Source organism: Lonchura striata, chromosome 2, assembly GCF_050655825.1.
Source record: "Lonchura striata isolate lonStrDom1 chromosome 2, ASM5065582v1, whole genome shotgun sequence".
NCBI lineage: Eukaryota > Metazoa > Chordata > Aves > Passeriformes > Estrildidae > Lonchura > Lonchura striata.
In genome coordinates this window covers 117,545,433-117,569,437 of record NC_140704.1, presented here as the reverse complement: position 1 = coordinate 117,569,437, position 24,005 = coordinate 117,545,433, and the positions used below count along the sequence as shown (strand labels likewise).

Sequence of the window (24,005 nt, the reverse complement as noted above, 5' to 3'; positions counted from 1 at the left end):
ATTCTATGAAATATATTCTATGAAAAATAACCAGGCAGAGTAGTGGGGAAGCTGGCTGTGCAAAGCTACCTCAGTCCCACTGCTGGGAGCCTCACTGGGGCTCATCCCCCATCATGTACAGGCCACATGTATTCTTTGTGGGTGTGCTGTGGCTAAATGGGCTTTCTGGGCAGTTTGACAAATTTTGGCCTTCACCCCAACCCTTGACTTAGAGTTTGAGCTTGCCAGTTTTTAGTCCTTTGTTCAGTGTGACTTAAATAAACCCAAACAAATTTAAGAATTTGAGGGCATCTTTTGGAAGCTTTACTGGTACATGTTTAAGTAAGATCAGTCCTCCTGTACTGAGGAAAACTGTGGCATCCACACCATCTTTTACTTGATACTCCCCACTCTTAGCATCACTGTTACTGCACTGTTCCGCAGTTCCAAGTTCTCTGTAATGTTCAGTGAGTTACTAAAAGGACTTGATTAGCTGAAAAAAGGGAAGGGGGAACGACTAAGTTCCCCCATCTTGGAGTCAGCAGCCACTCTGTCCCCGAGACAGCAGAGAATGTACTAGTCAGCTGGTGCAGTCACAACTCTTACTCAGAGAGCTAAATTCACCCATCTTCCATCACAATACTTGTCTTTAAGCCATTAATTATGTACAAATGAAGGTCCCAAAAACAGGAGGTAGAGGAGGTGGGACGGGCAAGGTTTAGGGGCTGTATGAAAAATTCACTTTTCTCTTCTTTCAGCTACATCATTTTTCACTCTTCTGGCAGGCACTAGAATAAGTCAACAAACCATTCTAAGTATGAAACAAAGAAGATTAAGATTTAGGTATCATTGGCATATAATCAACAGAGTTCTTACCCTTCCTGGAAATGAATCATCCTCCTTTTCTTGTTAAAAAGGTAAAGATTCTGCAGGATCTTGAGCTCTTTGGGGAAAAGTCGGTATTTTTTCCACACAATCCACTGGGATCATCCTAAAAAGAAACGACCAGGCTAATCTTAAAGTGGATTTTATTTATTCCCATAAATTTTTGAATCTCATTATCATCTCCTGTCTCAGAACCAAAGTTGGAGGGAAGTTCAGGTTTTGTTAGCTGATCCCCTTTCCCTCTCTGGAACTGTGTAACCACTTACCAACAGAGCTGTGCTTCCACATGTTGGGAAGTCAACTTGCTGTGAAAGATGGTTGAATGTTAATGCCCACAGAAGTAGTTGTAAATAATAGAGAGATGTAATTGTTTTGTTCTGTCATTGCTTCTATTTGTTTGCTTGGTTTGTGTGTTTTTTTTTTTTTTTTTTTGATAAAAAATTTGTCTCAGGTGAGGTGGCCTGTAGATCAGATATATGTATCTTTATATAGATATCTGAAGAATACCACAATTTTCTCTTTAAAGAGAAGTCTTAAAAGTTGTTCTGTAGCTCAAATTTATGGGCTTTAATCATCCTTCTGTTTCCTCTGGAGTCAGAGCTTTAGCCTGTTACATAAAAGTGAGAAGTTATAAAACTTCCAGCTGAGGATCTTGATGAAATGAAATGCAGGGAAGATGGCAAAGTGGTGACCTGTTTTGACAATTCTGCCTCTGATCCAGGGACCTGGCATGAGTGCCATGGCCAGCTGTGGACAGAAGGGCTGCTGGGGGGAGGCAGGGTGACAGCAGAACAAGGCAGATGATCTCCTGCTGGGGTTTTCTGAACTCCTTAAACCCAGCCACTGAGCTCTGCTCTGTCAGTTAGCTCTTCTCTGTGTAACTCCCCTTGTTTTTAAAGTCCTAGAGTCAGAAACCTTTCGACACCTGCTCCAGTCCCTCCCTGCAGCTGGCGGTTTGAGCATGGCTGGTCTCTCCATGACCACCCAGGGACTTTTCTGTGGAAGGAGGACTTGCCTTGGGACAGAAGCTATCCCAGTGCTCAGCACTTTATTGGGCTGGTGTCTGAAGGTCACAGTGGAGGTCTGTACCAGTAATTTATTTCTATATGTAACATGAACTTCTGTTATTGACAAGTAAAAGCAAAGCACAAATTTCATGATGAATGTTTAGTCTGCTGTGAGCAAAAAATGTGTACAAAAGCTGTTTGAGTAGCATTGCATATACTTTCTCATCTCTCTTTTGCCTGTTCCCCTCTCTTGCAGGTCTTTTGAAGAGCATAGAACACACCATCTCCCAGAAGCTGTGTTCACACAGAGAGCTAACATTTGTGGATGCAGAGAGACAAGAGAACTTTGTTTCCTTGGCAACTGGAGCCACCAGAAAGTGTTTCCAGCATCTCCTACCTTTACACAGGCTCACTAGCATTGTAACCTTTGGTTAATCGTGTAGTAAAAACAAATATTAGCTGAAGAAGCATCTTGATAGTGTGCTCCACTTAACTCATGTGTTCTCTTCTCCAGCCTCTAAAATAGGAGATGATCTCTGGAAATGATCTGTTCCAAAGTGTCCAGCATTACAGTTCATGGCTGAACCTTGAGGTCTGCCCTACCTGTGCATTTGACTGAAACCCATAAAGTGTCATGGTTTTCTAGAAAACAATGTCAGGAACTTAACAGCTTTCACTCAAAGCCTGAGTGTGCTGAGGTGATGGAGCTGGGTCTGTGCTGCAGCACACTGAGCAGATGGCACAGTGCTGCATAGAGTCATGCCTGTGATTCAAGGTGGTTCATTCTTACCTCTGAGTCAGGGCTGAATTAATGTCCCACCACATCTTTAAGGTTTTAAAACACTGTGCTGATGGGGGCAGCCTTTTAGCTTTTGGTAAGAAAAAAGACAGTGCTGAAGCTCTTCCTACCTGCTATTGTTAAATATCACATATTTCCCTCCCCCCAGGTTTCTTATTCATTCAAATAATTTCACTAGGATGGTAAAAGAATACAAAATTCCCAGTTTATGTTTTCCCTTCCACTTACATTAAGCAATATTGTGTAGCTGATTTTTGATTGAGGTAGAGAGCCTGGAGAAAGTAAAAATTTGTGTAAATGCACATGTTGTAGTTCCTAGGTATCAGGCAACTGAATGTGATATTTTTTTCACTTTGAGAGCTGGAATTTATAACTTAAATAATTTTCTATAATTATGGATTTTGATATATAGCTTTATATTCTTAATTTTAAAAGTCCAAGTGGTTTCTGTTGTGTTTCCCAAAGTCCAGTAAGGTGAACACTATCGGGTCTAAAGTATTACAGCAAAAAGTTGGGGAGCATGCAAGCCACGTGTTTCTAAGAACATTACTGGAGGAAAATGGCAGCTGAGCAGTGAGACAATGGGTTTTTTTATGCTGTCTTTCTTCTCTAAATATTTCCTTACTTTCCTTTGAAAGGAGGGCCTTTTGTCTGATGTAAGCCCTTAGAGGGAACAGGGGTTTCTGGCATTGGTGTGTGGGCAGTCTGGGTTAGGTCACCCTGCCTTTCTCTGCCCAGGACTCCGGGAGACTCTGCCCTTTTCCACAGGACTGCTGGGAAGGGTGCAGAGGCACTGTGCAGGCAGGTGTTGAAGGAGAGGAGGATGCACACTTGTTCCCCCTCTGCCTTTAATTTTCCTTTCTATATTGTGGCGGTTGTTCCTGGTACCTGCAGCGACACCAGTTGTTGCTGATAATCCTGATATTCAGGTTTTCATTTGCAAAGCCAACGCAAGAAAGGAAAATATTATTTTTTAACAGTGCATATGATTTTGATTTGACTTTCAGAAGACAACCCAACAACTTAGCTAAGTACTTTCTTTCTACTGTTTCACAAGGTCCTACAGCAACCAGGAGCCAAAACTGGGTCTCCAACATGGAACACACATAAACAAAAAGCATACAGCAAGTTAAACATTGCCTCTGTCTCAACCTGTGATTTGTAGTGTTGTGGTCAAACTCCACCTCCTTCCAGTCCCATGTAGTTACATGGCAAACTCCATGAAGGGCCAGTGACTATAACTGTAAGCACATCTTTTTTTGGTGCTAACTCTAAGATCCATGGAGAGTTTCAGCACAGAATTTACTTAGAGAATGAGCAGATTACTGTCCAATCATTGGTGCTTCAAAAAGCTGAGAGTTTGCTATTTATCTTACTTTTTTGTATTATCTGTGCTGTAGATTTACTCAGAGCAATAATAAGTTTCCTTCCGCATATAGAAGTTTTGGATCCACCTGTAGCAATTGCAGAGTGACAAAATGATTGCTCATAAGAGCTAAATTATCAATGTGTGCTGAAACATTGCTATTTTAAATCTGTCCTGTATATTTTAATTGCAGAATGTGGAAAATTCTGGGGAAGATGCTAATAAGAAGTTGAAAATCGACAGTAAAATTATTTATGAGATGACACAGCAACAGTAGCTTCCTTCAGTACATGGGCAGGAGACCATGGATTGCAGAGGATAAAGCCAGAATTGGAGTACATTTTATGTTAGCATCTACTTCATCTTCAAAAAAATGATTACTTCTTAGATTTGTGTCCCTGTTGCAGGGACATTTCTGTCACGCATTAGTTATTTTGCATTTTTATTCATCGCCATTAAAAGTGAAACTTTTAGACAGCTCTATACACATGATCATGAGAAGTTACTGAAGTTCTAGAGAAAACAGTGACCAGAGTCAAAGCCATTATCACATTTGAACAAGCCTTTTCCTCTAAGAGAGGGGGGGTTCTGTACCTTTTAAGCCTCCTACATGATTTCTCACTCAGCTGACATAATTTAGTCTCTTGATTATAGGTTTAGAAAGAAAATTGGTTTAGAATAGAAAACTCAATCTATCACAGACACTCAACAAGAAGGAGTGTGAAGTAAAGTTTCAAGACTGAAAAGCTTGAAGGAAACCCACAGCTTCTGTCTTTCTCCAGAGACTGGTTTTTCTGCTGCACACTTTGAGATGCAGCCAGTCTGGCTGTTCCCAGCCTCTTCCAAAGAACTAGGAATAACTCAGGGTCTTGCTTCTTCTCTTCCAATTTGCCATTTATAGAGAGTTCTGGTGGGGATTTCAAGGTCTGTGTGTAAGTTAAAGAACACACATATTGGTGCCTTGACAGCTCCTGCTTGAGAGAGTATATTAGGGATAAGCTCTGAGGGATGTGATTTCTGTACACACCGCTTCCCCATTTCTGGCTGCAGCTGGGAGAATGAAGTGCTACAGGGAATTCTGGGCTTCTCACATGGTCTGGGACAGATTGAAAAAATCTGTACAGTAATTAGGGTGCCCCTCTTTTCTTTGGTAGCCAGCTTCTGACTTTGGAGTTGCAGGTGCAAAGGAACAGGGGCACAGCTACCCAGTGAGAAATATTTTGGACACACAGTTGTGGAGTCAAGGTATGAAAGAGCTGATGGACCAGGCAAGATATCTAAACTTAAAATTCCTCTTTTATTCAGTGTCTACTAGTCTGAAATTCTGTGGGATTCAATAAAGCAAAGCAGATTATTTCTTGAGGCCTGGGAGTGTAGGAGAATTGAGGAAAGAAAACTTGGAGAAGTGTATTAAAATAAGCATTCGTTCATAACAGAACTTATTTCTTGCTTTTTAAAAAATTTATCTGCATCTCAGTGTTTAGAAAGAAGTCATGTGAGCGTCTGAGCTGCGGGGACAGAGACAGTGGAGAACGTGTGCATCAGTGCAGAGCGCTGCCGGAGCCCTGGCAGAGCGAGAGGGAGGCAGAGGGAGCCTGAGAGAGAAAAGGCGAAGTGGTGGGAGCTGGAACAGCAGCAGCTGCCGCTGCACGGTGCGGCTCCAGCCTGGAGCCGGCTCTGCTGCCAGCACGCCTCTCTGAGGGCGCAGCTGCCTCACACTCAAAAGTCCTAGGTGGTCAGTGGCACTCCCAGGAGCCAAGCGCAGCGGCTTTATTCTTTTCCTTTCCCGCAAAAGAGCACCTGTTTGAGGACTCCGCTTCTTTTCCTGGACTGAAAGGTATTTTTTGTCATTAATGTGTCTTTTCTATGAAAGCAGGTATGGGATCAGGGAAAAATAACTCAGGGCAGGATGATAAAGCAGATGCACAGAGGTTGTGGTTTCTCTGTCTCCTTCCCCTTTATAGCAGAGCTTAGGCAATGAGGAGCCCTTGTTAGGATAGAGTTTGACTTAAAATATGGAAGATGGGAAAGACAGGGTTAAAGTGTGGGAGTGGATCTGAGCTGTTCCCATCTGGTTTGTTTCTCTATGCAACCTTTGAAAGTAGAGGAAAACTTTCCTTGTGCACTTGGAGAAGCAGCATTACATAGCAAGATGTAAAACTTGAAATCATTTAATATGAATGTGATTTATTTAAAACTCTGCTTGGCAAATTACAGTCCCCATCATAGCAGAGCTCCCCTTAACACATAAAAGTTTCAGAGGTCTTAATGTTCTGTGTCTGTAAAAATACTTTCTTTCTCTCTCTTCCCTCTTTCCAGCATACTTGCTTCCTGCTGTGTGCACCCCTCCTGGTCTCCCTCCCTCCCTCCTGGGGACTGTACCCCTATGGATGCCCCCATACAGATTTTCCGTGAGGAGCCAGACTCCACCTGCTCCCCAGGGCCCTGCCGGCCGCCCAGCACCAGCAGCAGCTGGCTCCCGGGCTGGGCAGACTATGACAGCAATGCCACTGGGGTCTTTGGGGACGGCCAGCACAACCACACCAGCATCTCCCCCGCCATTCCCATCATCATCACTGCTGTCTACTCGGTGGTCTTCGTTGTCGGCTTGGTGGGAAACTCCCTGGTCATGTTTGTCATCATAAGGTAAGAGGTTTTGGGTACCGGTTGGAAGAGGTGCAAAAGACTGTCCCTAAGTTTGGTGGGGTGGGGGAGGGGGTGGATTATGCTTCCATACCCCTACCGTGAGGAGCTGGAAAAAAGCAACTGAAATGACCCAAAGTTTGTCAGTCACAGTGGTTTTCCTGCACCTGTGTTAGAGACAGAAGGGACAAGCTGGTTAAATGTGATAAATCCTGCAGCCTGAGAGAAAGCGCTTGTGCCTGGAGCTGTGTTCATTGGCTGCCCTCTAGGGATGAGACGCTGCTGGCATCCGAGGGAAAACAGCTCGAGTGAAAGAAGGAAACTTCTACAAGGCAGCTTTTATTTCTATTGTAAGGAGACCCCGAGGGACAGCTGATGTGTCATGTGGACACTGATATATCTCTGCCTGGGCACCTAATGTTTTCTTTAACAAGAGAGGAGGGAAAGCCAGGAAATTATAAAGAACAGCTTAATGTAAAGCAAGGGATGCTTTTTCTCTGTTCAGCAGTGTTTAACTCCAGTTGTTGGTGTTGAATTGAAAAAAAGTTAAGAAAGTGCTGAAATATCTTTTCCACTGTTTTTCAGGAAAGAGGAGAAAGCTCTGTGTCTGTGTTAGTGAAGGTTTCAAACTAAACCACTTGGTGAAATGCACTGATACTTATGCTTGCACTTACACTTGTGTATTGGTGAATATTTTAGTTTGCATTGTGCTTCCTCTCTCTCTTTGTTATTTTCATCTGCAATCTGTAAGCATGCTTGGACAGTGCTGTTTAGCAGGGTAATAATGAACAATCCAGGGCACTGAAATCATGCAACTTTTTGGACTATTTCTCCACAGCCTATTTGAATTCTGATAAAGTTTCTGGGAAAACAAAAATCCCAGAACTATGGAGTATTCATTGCTCCAATGAAATCAGCTTGCACGTGGAAAAGAATGGAGGTATTGGAAGGAATTCTCTTTTGTAAGGGATGCATCATAAGGGTCAAGCAATTGCAGAATGATGAAGTAACTGTCAGACTTGTTATGAGGGGAAATTATGAGAACTACTGAAGCTGTTGATGAGGTATTTCAAAAATTTGAGTTATAATCAGGTGAATACTCTTGAATAATGAAAGTAAAATTACTATTCAGTGCAATAAAAAAGAGATGACTGTAGTCAGTTTAGAAAAAGTGGTTTGCTCCAGTTTTGTAATGTTGTGATTTTTATACCCCTACATGCCCTTTTGTCCTTCATTCAGGGTAGAGATTTAATTTCTTTTTGTATTTCTCTTTCAAAAAAAGAGACTCCATACTTGACAGTCACACAGCTGCAAAGGCCGAGATTTTCTAAGCCATCAATCAGTAACAAAGACAGCTGATTAACTGGCCTGGGCAGTGGAAATAAATCCAAACTTAGCTCTAGAAGTTAGCATGTATGGATTATACTGGTGCATATATATTTGCTTTTTTCTCTCCTTCTGCTACCCTCCTAAGACTATTTTTGTAAGCCTTTAGATAGCTATTGCTCACTTTCCTTCTAGTTCCTACATTAGCCTTTCCTTGAATTTTCTCTTGGCCCATCTCTTGATTACATGGTAAAAAAATAAATAAATATGACAAATCACCCATTGGTATTTTATTTTTTTTCCTTTTATTTCTCTCCTAGGTTTTCTGTGTGGCAAATGCTTTAAACACTGATAGAATCATTAGCTGAAGTGCAGACATGCACAAGCCAACAGTTTTAAATTTTCTTATGGTCTTGAAATATTTCAAATGTTTGTGCAAGAGATTTATTTTCTTCATTCTTTCCAAACCTTTCATGTCCCTTAACTTTTTCTTCACATATACTCTCTGCATGATTGTGTCTCAGGACACAATGCATGAACAATGCACCCTGCAGTGATGTCCTTTTATGAGGAAAGACAAGGTCCATGGGAGGTTTGTGAAAGAAGATGGTAAGGGAGGGGCAGATCCTGTCCCCCAGCCATCCCACAATACCCTCCCTTCATGTGCCACAACTCTAAGTGGGATGGGGTTATACTGAGGCTCTTTTTTACCTTCCAGCTGAGTACAGGCTTTGTCTGAGGCCCTTTGCTGCTGCTTCTCAACTCAGAATTCCAGATCTGCTCTCCTCCTCCTAACCCCCTCTGGACAGGCAGGCAAGGCAGGCATGACTCCATATCCTTTTGGTCATTTTAGGTCAATTTTTGGGTCACAAAAAAAAGGGACTTCCCTGTGTTCTAAGACTTTCAATCAAAGTGTTGAAATGTCAATACTCTGGTAGATTTAGGAGACTTGAGAATATTGAAATGCCTCAGAGACAGGCTCAAATTCAGCCATAGCCTGTAGTATCAGCAGGCCTTGGCCAATTCTTTGCTTTAATACCACTACAGGACTGGTTTTGCCACTTCTGCATAAGGGCTGCTAAAGAAGCTCATGGACACCAGTGAGTCAGCAGCTCAGCAGCTTGTGCATGGAGTGCTGGGTGAATGAAATCTCTTACACGTCTGGTGGGGTGTTTTTCTGCTGAGAGGGAAAACTCAGAGTTTCCTCAGAGGAAAAAAATAACAAGAGAATGCCACTTCAATCACATGTACAACTCCTGACTCAGTATCTGAGTTTGATACAGCTCCTGTGAGGAGAGATTTGTGCTGAAGTCTGACTGGGAATGGTCCTTTAGTACAGTGTTGACAGCATGGCTTCTTAAACCATTTATCAGTAGAGCCGGATTCTTCTCTTGGTTTCACTATCAAGATTCAACATTTTTTCCTGTCCTGATGAGGTCACTTTATGGTTTTCTCACATGTGAAATAGAGATGCTGGCATTCTCTGTCTTTAAACACACAGCAAAAGCTAGATTTAAAAGCCAAGTCTAACCACTAAAGCTTACAACAGAGCAGGACCAGGTCTATTGTAAACACCCTGGGCTCCTCAGACACACTTGAGTGATCCTTTTTAATGTGCAGAAAAAGCTCTGTGTTAAGTAGACAGTGGACTGGCAGTCTGTTCCTGCCCATGGCACTTGGCTGTCCCAGTGTGGGTGGTTTGCAGGAAATCTCCCCGAGTTTGGATCAGCTGTGCAGCACGTGCCCCATCCCGAGGGGCTCTGCTGTCAGCTGGGAGGAGGGACACTCCCTGCCAAGCCATGGCACCTGGGCTGTAATGCTGGCCCGTGGCTGCTGCCTGTCCTGGGGAGACAGTAAGAGAAAAAGAAGAGGAAAAAAAGGTTCACATTGCCTCTTGTAGTGGTGGGAAATACAGGCACTGTGCGGGAAGAGCAGTCCTCCCCTACGGAGGAGGAGGGGAAACATGAAATGGGTTTGCAGATACCTGCTCAAGTTGTCTGGCCTCACCTGAGGAAAGCCCTACAGTTGTGTGGTTCTTGTCATTACCAGAATCTACCTCAACCCCAAAATTTTTCTTGTGAGACTATCTTTACCTTGGAGGTATCATAAGATATTTCTGGAGGTAAAATAGTTGGCTGAAGGGGATAAAAACCCCTGTTTATCCTTGGAAGTAAAAAGGCTTTTTTCTCCATTCCTCTCACCTCATGACTTTTTTCTTTCAAATGTAGTGCTGGCTGTAAGCAAGATGGTAGGTTCTTGTAACAGCTGCAGGGGAGAATATCTCCTGACTAAAATTACAGCTTTAACTAGGATTTGCACCTATCAAAACCATAAACATACTCTGACAAACCTCTGGGAGATGCTCTCTCTTACCCCCTCAAGATGCACTTTTTGCATGTATTTGTCTTACTGCCATTGTTCCTGAAGTAATTTACTGAGACCAGCTGATATCAGCAGGATCCCAAAAAGCCAATCCTGTATTTCTTTCAAAATTATCTTTCAAGCTTTCAGTGAACTGAATAATTTTCTACATTCAAGAATTTTTAAGAAGACGTTGTGTTACAGATATGTAGATTGATTCCTAAGGGGAAAGAGAAACCTTATAATTCTCTGCTTAGTCTAATGTTGAAGAAAATGTTTTACCACTGATACATTTTTGTTCTTATATTAATTGAACTGAACAGCATTTTACATAATGGGAAGAGTGTATTAAGAAATGCCATATAAAATTGACTCCTTTCCAGATTATTGTTAAAATTTCTTCATCATTCATTCCAAACAAAATGAAAATATATTTTTTATAAAGTACATAACAATGAAATTGATTAAATCCATTGGTTTAAACTAATAATAGATTTTGATACCATCAAAAGATCACTTGTTAAATTGCTTTAAATTATTGTCCGAATTTTATTAAATTATATTTGGAAAAAATATTGTTCTGAAATGAAAACTTAAGCTCCAGAAGAGTCGACCTAACTGAATTACCTGCTCCCTCTTGCTGGCAGTTTGAATGATTTCTTTCTTTTATGAAATCAAGGCTTTGGCTGCTAACGGCAAAGGGTGAACTGCACTATATTTTGTGAAGTTTAGGACTTTTAACCTTTCCTTTGCTAATCAAAAATCTGACAGCTTACTACTACCAGCAGAGAGACATCAAATGAATTGATAGCAATTCATCACAGATTTCAAAGAGCATTTAGCCTTACCCCACTGAATGGGGGGAATTTTGATCAGTTCTGCAGTGTTAGTTCAAACATGACATATCCATCATAACTTTGAAGAGTGATCATTACCAAAAGCTTTTGCAGATGGCACAGAGAACAAAGCAACAGGAAACATGAAAGAGCACAGGCTTATAGAAGAGTATCGATAGTTTTGAAAACACAGACCATTTAAACAAAATGTTACTATTTCTAATACTTTTAAAACCCAGCTAGACAGTGACTAAGTGAGACCTGGGATTTATAAGCTGACAAGAAACCAAATTCATGGTCATGCTGCAATAACAAGGTCTGATAATGAAAATAGGCAGGGAGAGCAGAGGAAAGGCTTGAAAGGAATATTTACCACAGACAGTATTAAAGAGAAGCTATAGCTTGTAGTGAATAATGTGTTTGGCTTCTGAAAAGTAATTTGGTATCCATCCAGACATTTCCGCTGGGCTAACAGCCAGGTAATCATTTAGTTCAGAGAAAGGCATAACTGGAATCAGTGTCTGGAAGCAAGATGAATTACAGAGAACCTTTTTGAACTGCAAGAAAGTGAAAACTTAGAAGAATTTTCAAGTTTGGCTGCTGACAAGGCAAAAAGCTTTAGATAACTTTCCTGTGTCAGATGGGAGAGTGATGGGTAGGCAGCTCCTGATCCTAGAGGAAGCACAAGGAGGAGGGTGCACAGTGAAGAGGTGGTGCTGGGGCCACAGACTGGCTAAGCCCCTCTGGTAAAGAAGAAGAAATGAGGGAAGAGCGGGGACCTTTCAGTTAGTTTTTTTTCTGAGAGAGGATTTTGAATTTTCTAAAAGAGTATTGTAACAGAAAATTTTTAACTGGGTGATTTGGATTCCGGAGACACATTAAGGACAAGGGAAGATAATTTTCCTGTCTTACCCACTCTCACTATCTAAGCTGTGATTAATTTGTCCCTTAAAGTTAAATTCTCTGAAGCAGATGGGTTTCCAAGATGAGTTATGATTCCAGGTATATTCATTTCTGAAGAAAAAGCAGCTACACTTAACTTCCAGGAAGTATACTTCAGGTCTCCATTTTGGTCCCCTCATCTCTAAATATCAGATAATTCTCTCAAAGTGAGGAATCTGTGCTCTTCTCCTTAAGGAAGACTTTGTGGACTTTGTGATTTGCTTATTGATATCTTCTTTTGTGAATTTAGAGAGATATGAGGAAAAGGCAGCAGGAATATAATTTTGTCTACAGACAGGCATGAGTGCACAAACTGGATTAGTTGTAGGGAAAGGGTGTGTACAGTACAAAAAGAATATTGGAAGAGGGATGTCTGATCATGCTGGCATTCCACAAAATGTAAAAATGATATAAACAAAGAATATGTAAAAGTGCAAAGCACTTTTTTAAAAAAAAGTACACAAAAATGAATTGATTTAAGATGTTGGTTGAACTTAATACTACATTTTGATAACATCAAAATATTACCTGTTTATTTGCTTTAAATTGGCATGGTTCTATTGGGAAATTGTCATGCCAGGCTTGAATTACCTTTGAAATATTTATTTCTCCCTAATCCAGAGGGTTCAGCTCATTAGATTCACCTTCTAATCATCATGGAAGTAAAAATTAATTTTAGGCAGTTTCCTGTTTTCAATTCTGATACATTATTTTCAATGAAACCTCTGTGTTATTTTCATGAGTATGAGAAGACAATTTTCTTCAGCCTATGAATTGCAGAATTCTAACCATGAATTCTGCAAATTCATGGTAAGAAAGTGAGAAGAACTTTCGTGTTTTCTTAATTTCTTATACCAATCCACCTTTGTAACATGCAGCTGCTCATCTCTGCTCCAGAAGTCAGAAACACATTAAAAGTGCATGTCTAGAGTTCCTAAATTTATCTGTGCTGCATGTGGAACACAGAGGATTTTATGTTTGCTAAATGCACTTCCCACTGCATTGTTGGTAGTCCAGCCACTGTGGCTATTGTTGGGCAACTGGCAAAAGCCTCCTTGAGTAGTGACAGATGAGAAGCTGCATGGTAGGATTAGTTCAGACAATCTGCTCAATGTTCATTTAATGTTCACACTCAGAAAAGTTTTGTTTTACCATGCCTCTGGATGATGGACTTCATCAGGACTTACTGTTAGACTCACCTTTCAGAATGACTGCTTTGTCAAAGTGGGCAGGAGAAGAATATTTTCACCATGGAAGATACAAGCTGTGCTCTTCTGTTGACGGTGACTTAAAGTTTTGTGCATTTCACTTGAATCATCTCCTTTGGGAATGTATGTGTTCAGCTGGTCAGTGCTGTGGGCTTCCCTAAGGCAGGTGAGGAAAACAGATAAATGGGAGGAGTCCAGAGAAAGCCTCTCAGCTGCCTCCTAAGAGGGACTGATGACTTTTCCCTGAGCTGGCTCACTACTGATATGTGCATTTGCTGCCTTACCACATAATGCTATACTTGTTATAGAGACAAGTCCCTTGTCTCCCATTGAACTTTATTATGGGACTGTTGACCAGAAATTTGGGTCTCCACACATCTGAGTGTGTAGTTGTCCTATAAAACACTCCCAGCTGTGTCAGTTGTTATTCATCCCTGTGGCAAGATGGACACCAGGTGCATTGTTTTGGGAAGTGGAGTGATATCCATACCCCAAGAGCCCCGACTGAATGGTTTCTGAGCTCTTTCCTTTTTTCTGTCCTGCAGAAACATCTAGGGGAAGCAAACATTCAATAACTGTTGTCTGCTTCCAACAAGGAAAGAAAAACACAGAAATCTTTTCCTGGGGCTATTATCCCTGTTACCTTTAGCAATGAGGTTTGTTCTCCTTGCCAGACAACCTCTGTTCTACTCGATTCCCTCTCCCATAAACCCATGGGAAGCACTTTGCATAAAGGAAGCATAAAGGAGCTCATGCCCTTTATTAAAAAAAAAAATTCTTCCAAGAAAAAAGAGTAACAGGAAAGGTGGATGTTACCAGAGACAGAGATTCAATGTTCACTACAGCAATGTACTTGTGACAACTAAAAAGGATTAGAACGTTCTGTATAACACCCTGGGAGCTCCCCATGGCATGACTGGTCACTGGGAAACATCTGCAGCAGCATGAAGTTTTTCAAGGGATAATAATCAATAAGTTTGTCAACAATAAGTTGACAATCAACTTATAGTCAAGCAATAAGTTGCTTGACAAGGTCAGTATTCATCTCTACTGACAAATAGAGAGCAAAAAAATCAGGTACATAGTCTAAGCTCATTGTCCGGGCTCTTTCATAATATTATTAAACATAATGGTTTTAGATAAAGTACCAGTTTTGTGAAATTTTGCACTCTCATGGATTCTTTTTAAGCCTCAGTGATTCACAGCACCTTGACCTCTGACCTCTCCTATCAAAGTCATGGAAGCAAAAATTTCACAGTATTTTTTTTTCTACCATTTTACAGTTTCTTGCAAGAGAGACTCTTGAGCTCACATAAAAATATTAAAAGCCTTTATCATAGAAGGAGAAAGATTAGTTCATTTTTGTTGAGTGAATTTTCTTCTATATTGACCACTATAGACTTGAAATAATTCAGAGCCTGGTTATTTAGCTAAGAAAAAACCAATCTAAATCGACAAGATCTTGTTCACATTCAGTTTATGGCTAGTGCAGAGAAGAAATGGTAGTGGAAAATGGTAAGGATTTTAACTATACCTTCTGACATTCACATAGATTATGCTCTCTGGGGGAAGAATAAAAGACAAATTTATGCTTTTCATTTTTGAGCTGCTTTAAAATTGGTGTCTTTAGATGCTTATTAGTAAAGAGAATTCCACTTTATGATATAGTTTTGTAGACAACAATTTTTTGTCATGTCTTAAAAGATTTGATGATTAAGACAGGTAACCATTAAATATGTGCAGTTACAAGGTTTTCCTTTATTTAATGTGTCATCTGAGGTTCTCTATTGCTAAAATGTGGCAATTTAAAATATGAAATTGTCATATAACCCAATACAAACATAAAAACTACAGCATATTCATTTTCATATTCTTTAAATTACCTTAGACTTAGTTTCATATTGGCATAAGATTTTATGTTGGATTACAAATATCCAAGAGAGAGCTGAGCCATCCTTTAGACATGGTAGGGGTTTGAAATAGATCCTCCTGGACTGTTTTTTTTTGTTTTTTTTTCTTCCTGTTCTGACGCAGTATTATAGTGAGTGTACTCAGAATATAGCCTTGAGATTTAGAGCTTTCCTGACTAAGCTTTCCAGCTGCTTGATCTCCATATACATCATTTAGAGGAACCTAGTGGAACAGAGCCTGCATCCTGCTGATAGGTATTTTTGCAATTTGCTTTAGGTGTGCTTTAGCTTTAATTTTCATTCACTTACCCAGGTATCTGTGAAAAACCTCTGTTTGCTATTTCTCATTGTATTTTATGCCTTTGTACTTTCCCTCTGCAACTGGAGAATGTTGTAGTATATTTGTTAGTTTTGCTCTCTCCTCCATCCCTCATTTCACACTTCAGGGAACATTTCATTACTTCATCCTATTACAGTTACATGAAAAAAGTTTGACCAGAGCCTCTTTCTCACCTTTTATCATCTTTTTTTAATGTTACAGTGTACTTTAGAATCACAATCCTCTCCTCTGTTTGAGATAATAACTATAAGGGGCATTACTTGCCGATTTTTTTCTGAAAGCACACCAGAATCTTAGTAGCATGCTTCCTTCTTCTGTTACCACAATTTCATTGATAGCATAGGCTGGAGGTGTGATTGCTTCTTATTTACTGTCTTAAAAGCTTGTCTTAAAAGCATGTTCTGCTCCAGAAGGAAAAGAACAGTAATGATGAGTCAACTGAAAGAAAGAAAATTTCTAGTGGTCAGTCTAATGTCAACCTCAAAGAACTTTCCATTTTTTGGAAAGTGAACAATGCCTAATATTTTCAGAATTTTACTTTTGACACGTAAATAGACATAATTTAAAACTTGCTCCTTAAAAATTTCATCACATACCCATAAAAAAAAAAAAATAGCATCCATATGAAAGTGTTGTGTTTCATCTTGACTGTTTTTCTGCAGTTTTGATATATCTTCTAGTTTTTAGTTTACAGAGGCTTGAGGCCTGCTTATAACTTTACAGTCTTGAGATCCACCAGCTGAAGTGATTAGAGTTTTTACTGCTGCTTGAAATTAGATTCTAGCACCTGGTTTAAAAGAGAGATTTTCCATTCCCATGTAGTATCAGAAATGTTCCCATTCTCTTAAGAAGTCCCTGTATTTAACAAGTCATTTTTTAGACATGGGATTTCCCATGAGCACTTTATACAGCCATAGGTTATAAATATTATAATAGTCTTTGAAACTTGTACTTCAGACACTAAGAAAATGTCACTAATTGCTACTGTGCCACCTATGCTGCAATTATGTCCAGGTTTACATTATCTGTCCTGCTAAACTAATTAAAGCAGATAGAATTTTTTTAACTTAAATGAATTCAGATATTTGATCAAGAATTTTAATTTTGCAAAGGAAGACAAGATTCCATTAGACAATCACTGTTTTGACCTTGTTCAAGTGAGTGGAGAGCATGGTGAGAAAACCCCAGACCACAAAAACATATTTCCTTCTATGTTTTGGTGCAATAGAATGAGTTGTAGGAAAGCAGGCAAATCCCTCATCTTGTGGACTTTATCAGGTCCACTTGAAAGGGTCTGAGCAACAGCAGTCACTCTGTTACGTTATCTGGACTTTTGATTGAATCTGAAAGCACATGTCTTCAGAAGCATGTAGGCATTTAATAATTTTTAGGTATTTAATTTAAAATATTCAAAGCAGTTTGGAAGATTGAGTCCAGATTCTCAAAGGCATTTCTGAATTTTATAAACTTCTAAATGTATGACTTTATCTATACTGCCTGATAACTTTAAGGGCCAATACCACATTTATACACAGGCCAATGTTTCCAGGCAAAAGTAATCAAGCTGTTTATGAGCCCTGCTTTACAGCATTTGTTTGCTACTCTTCCACTGTAAGGCTAGGAAGGAGAAAAGGGAAAGGGGTGCTGGGAAAATATGGCATATAGAGTTGTAATGGTACACATATTAAAGAATAGAATTAAGGTTGCAAGGAATGGGAAATGTGAGATATAAAGACTTTTGGATATTTGCTTTTTCAAGGCTAATAAAATCTTCTTAGATATTTTTTCCCAGTTTTCTGATTTTCTTAAAGGAAAAAAAGGTCAAGCTAATACTTTTGTATTTTACTTTGAAAGCAAACTTTCCTTATCCAAACCCTTGGTGAAGCTTTTAAAGATCTACAGATATAAGGATTCAGGAGAATGATTACTTGTGTCACCTCTGCTTATCAAAGGTCATTGCATTTCTTCTGAATGTTTCTGTGTTAAGTCTACTAACTTGTATTTGACTGAAGCAAACCCTTTGTAAAGCAACAGATCTTGATTTGCAGGCACCAGTGGATAGAAAAATTACTCCTTTCTTTTTCCCTATAATAATCACCTTAGCTGTTAAGAAACAGCTGTCATTGTTTCTAAGATGAATTTGTCTCAAGAGTTTTATGTATTTGTTTTTGCTATGCTTTTCTGTGTAGTCTGAAAGAACTCTTCAGTACCTGCTATTTTCTCCCTGTGAAGGTCTTAAGACACTGTAATCAAGTCACCTCTTGGTGTTCTTGTTGATAAACTAAATGTGCTCAGCTCTTTAATTTAGTCAAAGAATTTTCTCCAGTCCCTTCTTTTATTTTTAGTGCTTTTCATGCAACCATTCCAACTTTCCACAGTCTTTTTATTGCAATATGAACATGACAGCAATTCCAAATACCATCAGTGATGTCTGTAGATTTGTTCTTCTACTATTCTATGTAATTTAATGGAAAATAGTCCATTTTAGTAGAGAGTTTTGAGTGTTTAGTGAACTTTTGTTTGGTCTTACAGCTGAGATACACTTGAAGATGGTATTTTTTATTTTATTTTTTTTAACCAAGAGGGGAATTTTTGTCTGTTAATATGTCCTATATTTGCTTTTTTCCTAGATGTAAGGACTCATATTTGTGCTTAAACAGTGTCTTAAGGGCTATATTATGACGTACAGGACAAAATGCCTCTTCTCCTGAAGGTTCTGTTGAGGAGATTGATCTAGTGGGGGACAGAAGCCCATCTCTGACTTGTGGTTCAGTATGTGGGGGAGAAGGATGTATTCTCTCTTCCTTTGCAGTTTTTTTCTCATTGCTTCAAACCACCATTTGGCTTTATTTCCTTGATAAGTCTTGATTAGAATGTTTTAAAAAAAAAGCTATTTTTAACATTTCATATTGGTCATAAAATGAAATTCCTGCCCACTTTTTTTTAATAGCTAGTTTACATATTAGGTGCAACTTGAGAGCACCGCTTAATTTCTTTTTAAAATATTTTTTTATTCTACACATCAAAGTTTTGAAGGCAATACACACATTGTGCTATATGTTCATTGACTAAAGTGGTTGAATCTTATATTTCCACTGTAAATTATTAGCAACATATAGCAAAATGTAGCTATGTGTGTTTCTATGTGTGTTACATGTACACATTCTAGTTTGGACACGCACTCAAAATATGGGACTGAAGCAGTTTTGAGAAAGAGAATCTCATTAAATCCAATGATAAATTAAGAGCAATGAAGAAACACAAGTATTGGGGCGAAGCATTTCAGAAAGGAGTGATAAGTAAATTCCCATGTCAGCAGGCTCTCCAACATCCTTTGTGTCCATCACAAAGAGGGAGGCAGTCCTCCACAGGCTGTCTTCCAAAACTGTCATTGGGGTTGAACAAAGCAGGATGTCACCTCAAAAAACAGATCCTATTTTTCTATGTAGGCTGAGGTTCCTATTAGCTGGACAAAAAAAGGGCTTACTTTTGATGAAATTAAAGAATGCAGGAAAAAATACTGCTATGACAGTTTTTTCCCCCACTGTGGTATGCTACTTAAACAATTGTGATCTTTTACATTATCAGTCATAAAAGAGAGTACTGGGAAAAATTGATGGCAAGAAAGGAGAAGAAATTGGCAAGGCAGGTAAATGACTACAACTGTGTCAGCTGGCACTGTAGTGACTTCAAGGAAGACAAACTATCATATATGAAGCAGTCTGGCTCAGTAGACATAGCAATTAACTCATTTTCTTACTGAAGAATGGGATAAGAGTTTATTCCACAAACCTAACCCAGAAATACCACAATCACTGACAGAGCTATAAAAAAAGGAAACAAAAACCATGCTGATCAGTTCCAAATTTAAGAGTGATATTTTCTTGTAGCGGGATTTGAGAAAATAGAATTGAAATTTGTTTAACTGGATTAAATGTATTCATATACCTGTTTTGCCTGTGGGAAATAGCTCTAACTGCTAACATAGGGGCTGAGAGATTGAATAAACTATGTTAACTTTTAGCCCAAGGGTCTTGCATTTTTGTGCATTTCTATCACAGACGAGAAAAGACATTAAAAACCCCAACCATAGAAAAGCCTGACTGATGAACTGTTACTTATCTGCATGGATATAATCATATCTTGTAGTAATAAAGCCTTACTTTTTTGTTCTGCAGGTACACAAAGATGAAGACAGCGACCAACATCTACATCTTCAACCTGGCTATGGCAGATGCCCTTGTTACCACAACCATGCCTTTCCAAAGCACCGAGTACCTGATGAACTCCTGGCCCTTTGGTGATGTGCTGTGTAAAATAGTTATTTCTATTGACTATTATAACATGTTTACCAGCATTTTCACACTCACCATGATGAGTGTTGATCGATACATTGCTGTGTGCCACCCTGTGAAGGCTCTGGACTTTCGTACACCTCTCAAAGCGAAGATAATCAACATCTGTATCTGGCTGCTGTCCTCATCTGTTGGTATATCAGCAATAGTTCTTGGAGGCACCAAAGTCAGGGAAGGTGAGTATGAGCATTAAAAAGTCAGCCTTTTTATTTCTCAACTAACAATAGATTGTAGGTTCAAATATTGATCAAACCTTATTTATTCCTTCTTGAAAATTACATTCAAATTCCTGATATTTTGAAATATATAATGGAGCATTGCAGTACAACATATAAATCATTATAGGCCACATGCCCATACCAAAAAAAAACAAAATATACTTTGGAGCACTGCCTGTGCTAGAATGAGACCATCAAAAACTACAAGCAGACAGCAGGGGGAAATTATGAGGAGTTTAATCACAATGGACAAATCTAGAATCAGTTTAGGTTGAAACTTGAAATATGGGTTTAAGGTTCTTTTTGTAGGCGTTGTGAGAGTAATTCCAATGAAGTCCCAAGAGCAGAAACTAGAATTCTTGGAAGTTTATTGTCATCAGCCATTTCAAAGAACTTGAAGGCATGGTGAAGAAAGGAAAAATCAGTAGCTGGAGAGAGAAAATTAAGGTAAATTATATATGATAATATCTCAAGATCATATTTTAAAAAGAATGGGAATCTATATGGAAACCTGGAAAAGCTGAGAACAAGGATTGTCACAGGAAATGGAAATTCAGGCTATGGCTGGGAAAAAGCTACAAGAACACAAAGTCAATGAAAACTGTATGCAGGCCATGTATAGGCTTTGCTCGAAATGTCTGTTCCATGGACTGTGGATTTAGCCCCCATAGCCCCTGACTCATTACCCTGCTATGGGTTTAATCTGATTTTGAGATCCTCCTTGAGAAGGAAGAGGGAGAAGCATTTTCTCACACGTGTTTCATACTCACAGGTGTAAGTGCAGTGCAGGGGCATCTTGGTGTCTTCAAAAAGCTGGAGACTTCTAATAGTGTCCTTGGGTTGGGTTCATCCCATTACTAGATGGCTGGATAAAATACAAGACATTTATTTGGTAGGAGTCTTGTTTGAGATGTAAACAACCTTGGGAAAATGTATTCATAAATTCCTGCACTATCAATGTTTTCTATTTAGAAAGGTTTCTCTCCAGAGACAAATGTTTACCTAAGGGCACTGTTTCATCTGGCAGACAATAAATGCAGTAAGTTAAGCTGTTTGACATAGACCAATGTGAAAAATCATTTCCGTAACAGCTGCTCAAGGGTTGATAGATTTGGCTGAAGATATGTAGATTTTGTTCTTGCTGTTAGTCTTCTGTTATGCAGGTGACAGTGAAGTCCTCTGGAAGCTCTTCTTTCAGTGTTTTGGGGGGATCACATGTCTTGGTCTGCTGTGCTGTAGCTCTTCTCCCCAGTAAAGTTTTGACAGGCTCTATAAAACAAGGTCTACCTGGGGAAACATTAACTTCAGGCATATTTGGAAGAATGTCTTGCTACATACGAAATCTTGAAGGCCATGGGACACTGGCTCAGGCAGGTGTTTTGTTGGAGCATGCTCAACTAATGGAATATTCCTGTCATTCAGTGTCAGCAGCACGTTTAGATCAAGGGGATCCTCTGAGGCCAGCAATGATTATATGTCTTTTCCACATCATATAGAATGCAGCCCTTTTTATAAATTATGAAACAGAGACTGGTAATACAAAACACAGCTGGGCTAAATGAGGTTGGAAATATTGGCAGCTGCTTGTCAGCTGCTACTGTTCCTCCCTGCTTGTCTGATCTAAAGTTTCTCTTGAGCATTTAGTGTCAATTACCTTGTCTGGTGGGCTCATGAATTGCACTGATAACTGCTGAAGTGGAAAGGCGAGGATGCTCCCCTTGCCTGACAGCTGGAGCTCAGGCCTGAAACTTTATGTTATGTTGGTTAAAACAGTTGCTGTTTATAAGCTTCAGGGCCTCTGTTGGATTCACATTTAAGCAACAACTGAAGAGCAAATGGAAAGTGATTATACTTGAGGTTCCCTCACTGTGCTCAGTTAATCCATTTTGTTATCCAGCTCAGAATTGCTCCCAGGTGTGTCCTTTTAGATACATTTTTCCAGCAGAATAAATTTTACATCTGTGTAAATTTTCTTGCTCTGGCCTTAATGGAGCTTTTCTTGCTGAAGATTTGTTTAGCTACCAAAAAAAAAAAAAAAAAAAAAGGTATAAAATTAACTATTCATATTACCAGTAAGGATATGATGAAGGGTATGAAAGTGACACAATCAATATTATATATATAATATGTATGTTTCCTAGATCAATATTAAGATTAATCTTAAATGGTAGTTTATCAAGCACATTTAAAAATATACCAAATACCATATAGAACTCAGTGTTTTGCCTTAAATATATCAATGTATTTGGAATATTTGGCTTTCAAAGTGGAAAATGTCAGTACAAAATCTGAAGATTATGACACTATTCATAGGTTCTTCAACTTTTCAGGCAGTAAAAATAGAATATAAATTGGATTTTATTATGCTCCACTTCCAAAGTTCCAGAAAATTATTATAGTGTTGTGCATTATGATTAGATTTTCTACTAACTGTTTTCTACTTGTAAATGTAAATGGATTCCATAAAGTACTATGATATGGCATTACATGTATCAAATGCAATACATTAATATTAATGATTTTAGAATAAGATTTTCCATAGAAAGTAAACTGCAATGAGATGCAAGATAATAATTAAGTTTGTATTCGATAATTTGGAATTCTAAAATAACATTGCCAACCACAAATTATAGCAAAATACAGGGAGGATGACCTAATAATTTTGATAAATATGCGAAATTATGTCAGAAGCTCTGAAGAGGCCATTTCTTCTGGGAGTGGTTTTCATTGAGTAGCTGGATATAGTCTGGAGCAACTATCCCTGATCACACTTCATTTTCATCCCACACGTCTGGAAGAAGCTTTACTAATTTAGATAATACAGTTGCATCCTGATTTTATGTCATGGCTGCTAAGCTATGATCTACTACGAACAACAGTAATAATTGACAGGAAAACTTTGAAGATGATTATTGGCATTTATAGATTGAAATTAAATGAAAGCAAGTATGTTTATTAAAACCTCCATCACAAAGGATTTAGATGAGTTCACTGAGTGTCAAGTCACACTTGTGCTGTCATGTGACTATCCTGCATCAGCCTAGAAAAATATGCCTTTTCTATTTTCAGCTTTCAGAATCTAACATATTATTTAAAACAAAACCTCAAAATATTTAGCTTTTTTTCTGTAAATATTTTCTATTAAAATGTTTCCATATTCAATATTGCCCCATAACAGCTTTCTGATATCTAACCATGGAAATGTGTGTATGGACTAAATTATAATTTTCTCCCTTAATTGTTTTTCAAAACAAATTCTCTGCAATATCTTTTTTATTTGGGAAGCATTTTTACAGCAGGGAAATATGGCCTGATTTTTTTTTTCTGATGTGTCCTGATGGAGACAGATATGAAAAATGATGTGCAGGAGTATACTGAATCATTCCAGTCTTAGATCTGAATCAATGAAAAACAATACATAATAACTTGTAGACGACTGACAACTCAGTAGGGAAAATGATAAAAAATCCATAGAACTTTATAGGATAAAATCTAAGCTACAATTCAGAGTCAAAAATCCTTATGTTACTCTGACTTATCTTCAGCAGAGCTGAACTACTGACAGGAATTGTAAATTTACCTCTTCTCTTGCCTTATCATTTATCTTATTGCTTATTTTTCCATGTGTTTTATATTCTAGAAGGCTCTTATGAGGTCAGCAAATGAAACCTCAAGTATTTCATTCCTTAGCCGCCTCCTGTCAGATATATTTCTGCTAAATACATTGAAGTGACAGCCTGTGGCTCTGAATTCTGGCATGGGTGATGGGAAAGGGAGTGGGCAGATCTCTGTGCCCCAGATCCTGCAGTCGCTGCACAGGCTGCATTTTC

The 24,005-nt window shown here is 38.9% G+C and overlaps 1 protein-coding gene across 1 annotated transcript in view; it reads left to right on the top strand.

Annotated features, from left to right (window-relative positions):
* The first annotated feature begins 4,754 nt into the window (after positions 1 to 4,754).
* Positions 4,755 to 24,005, top strand: part of OPRK1 (opioid receptor kappa 1) — a 45,363-nt gene continuing 26,112 nt past the window's right edge. Inside the window, exons 1-3 of the mRNA XM_021555698.4 lie at positions 4,755 to 5,873; positions 6,356 to 6,682; positions 19,781 to 20,133. Coding sequence (XP_021411373.1) covers positions 6,423 to 6,682; positions 19,781 to 20,133 — 613 coding nt within the window. The 5' untranslated portion in view covers positions 4,755 to 5,873; positions 6,356 to 6,422. The remainder of the gene's footprint in view (positions 5,874 to 6,355; positions 6,683 to 19,780; positions 20,134 to 24,005) is intronic.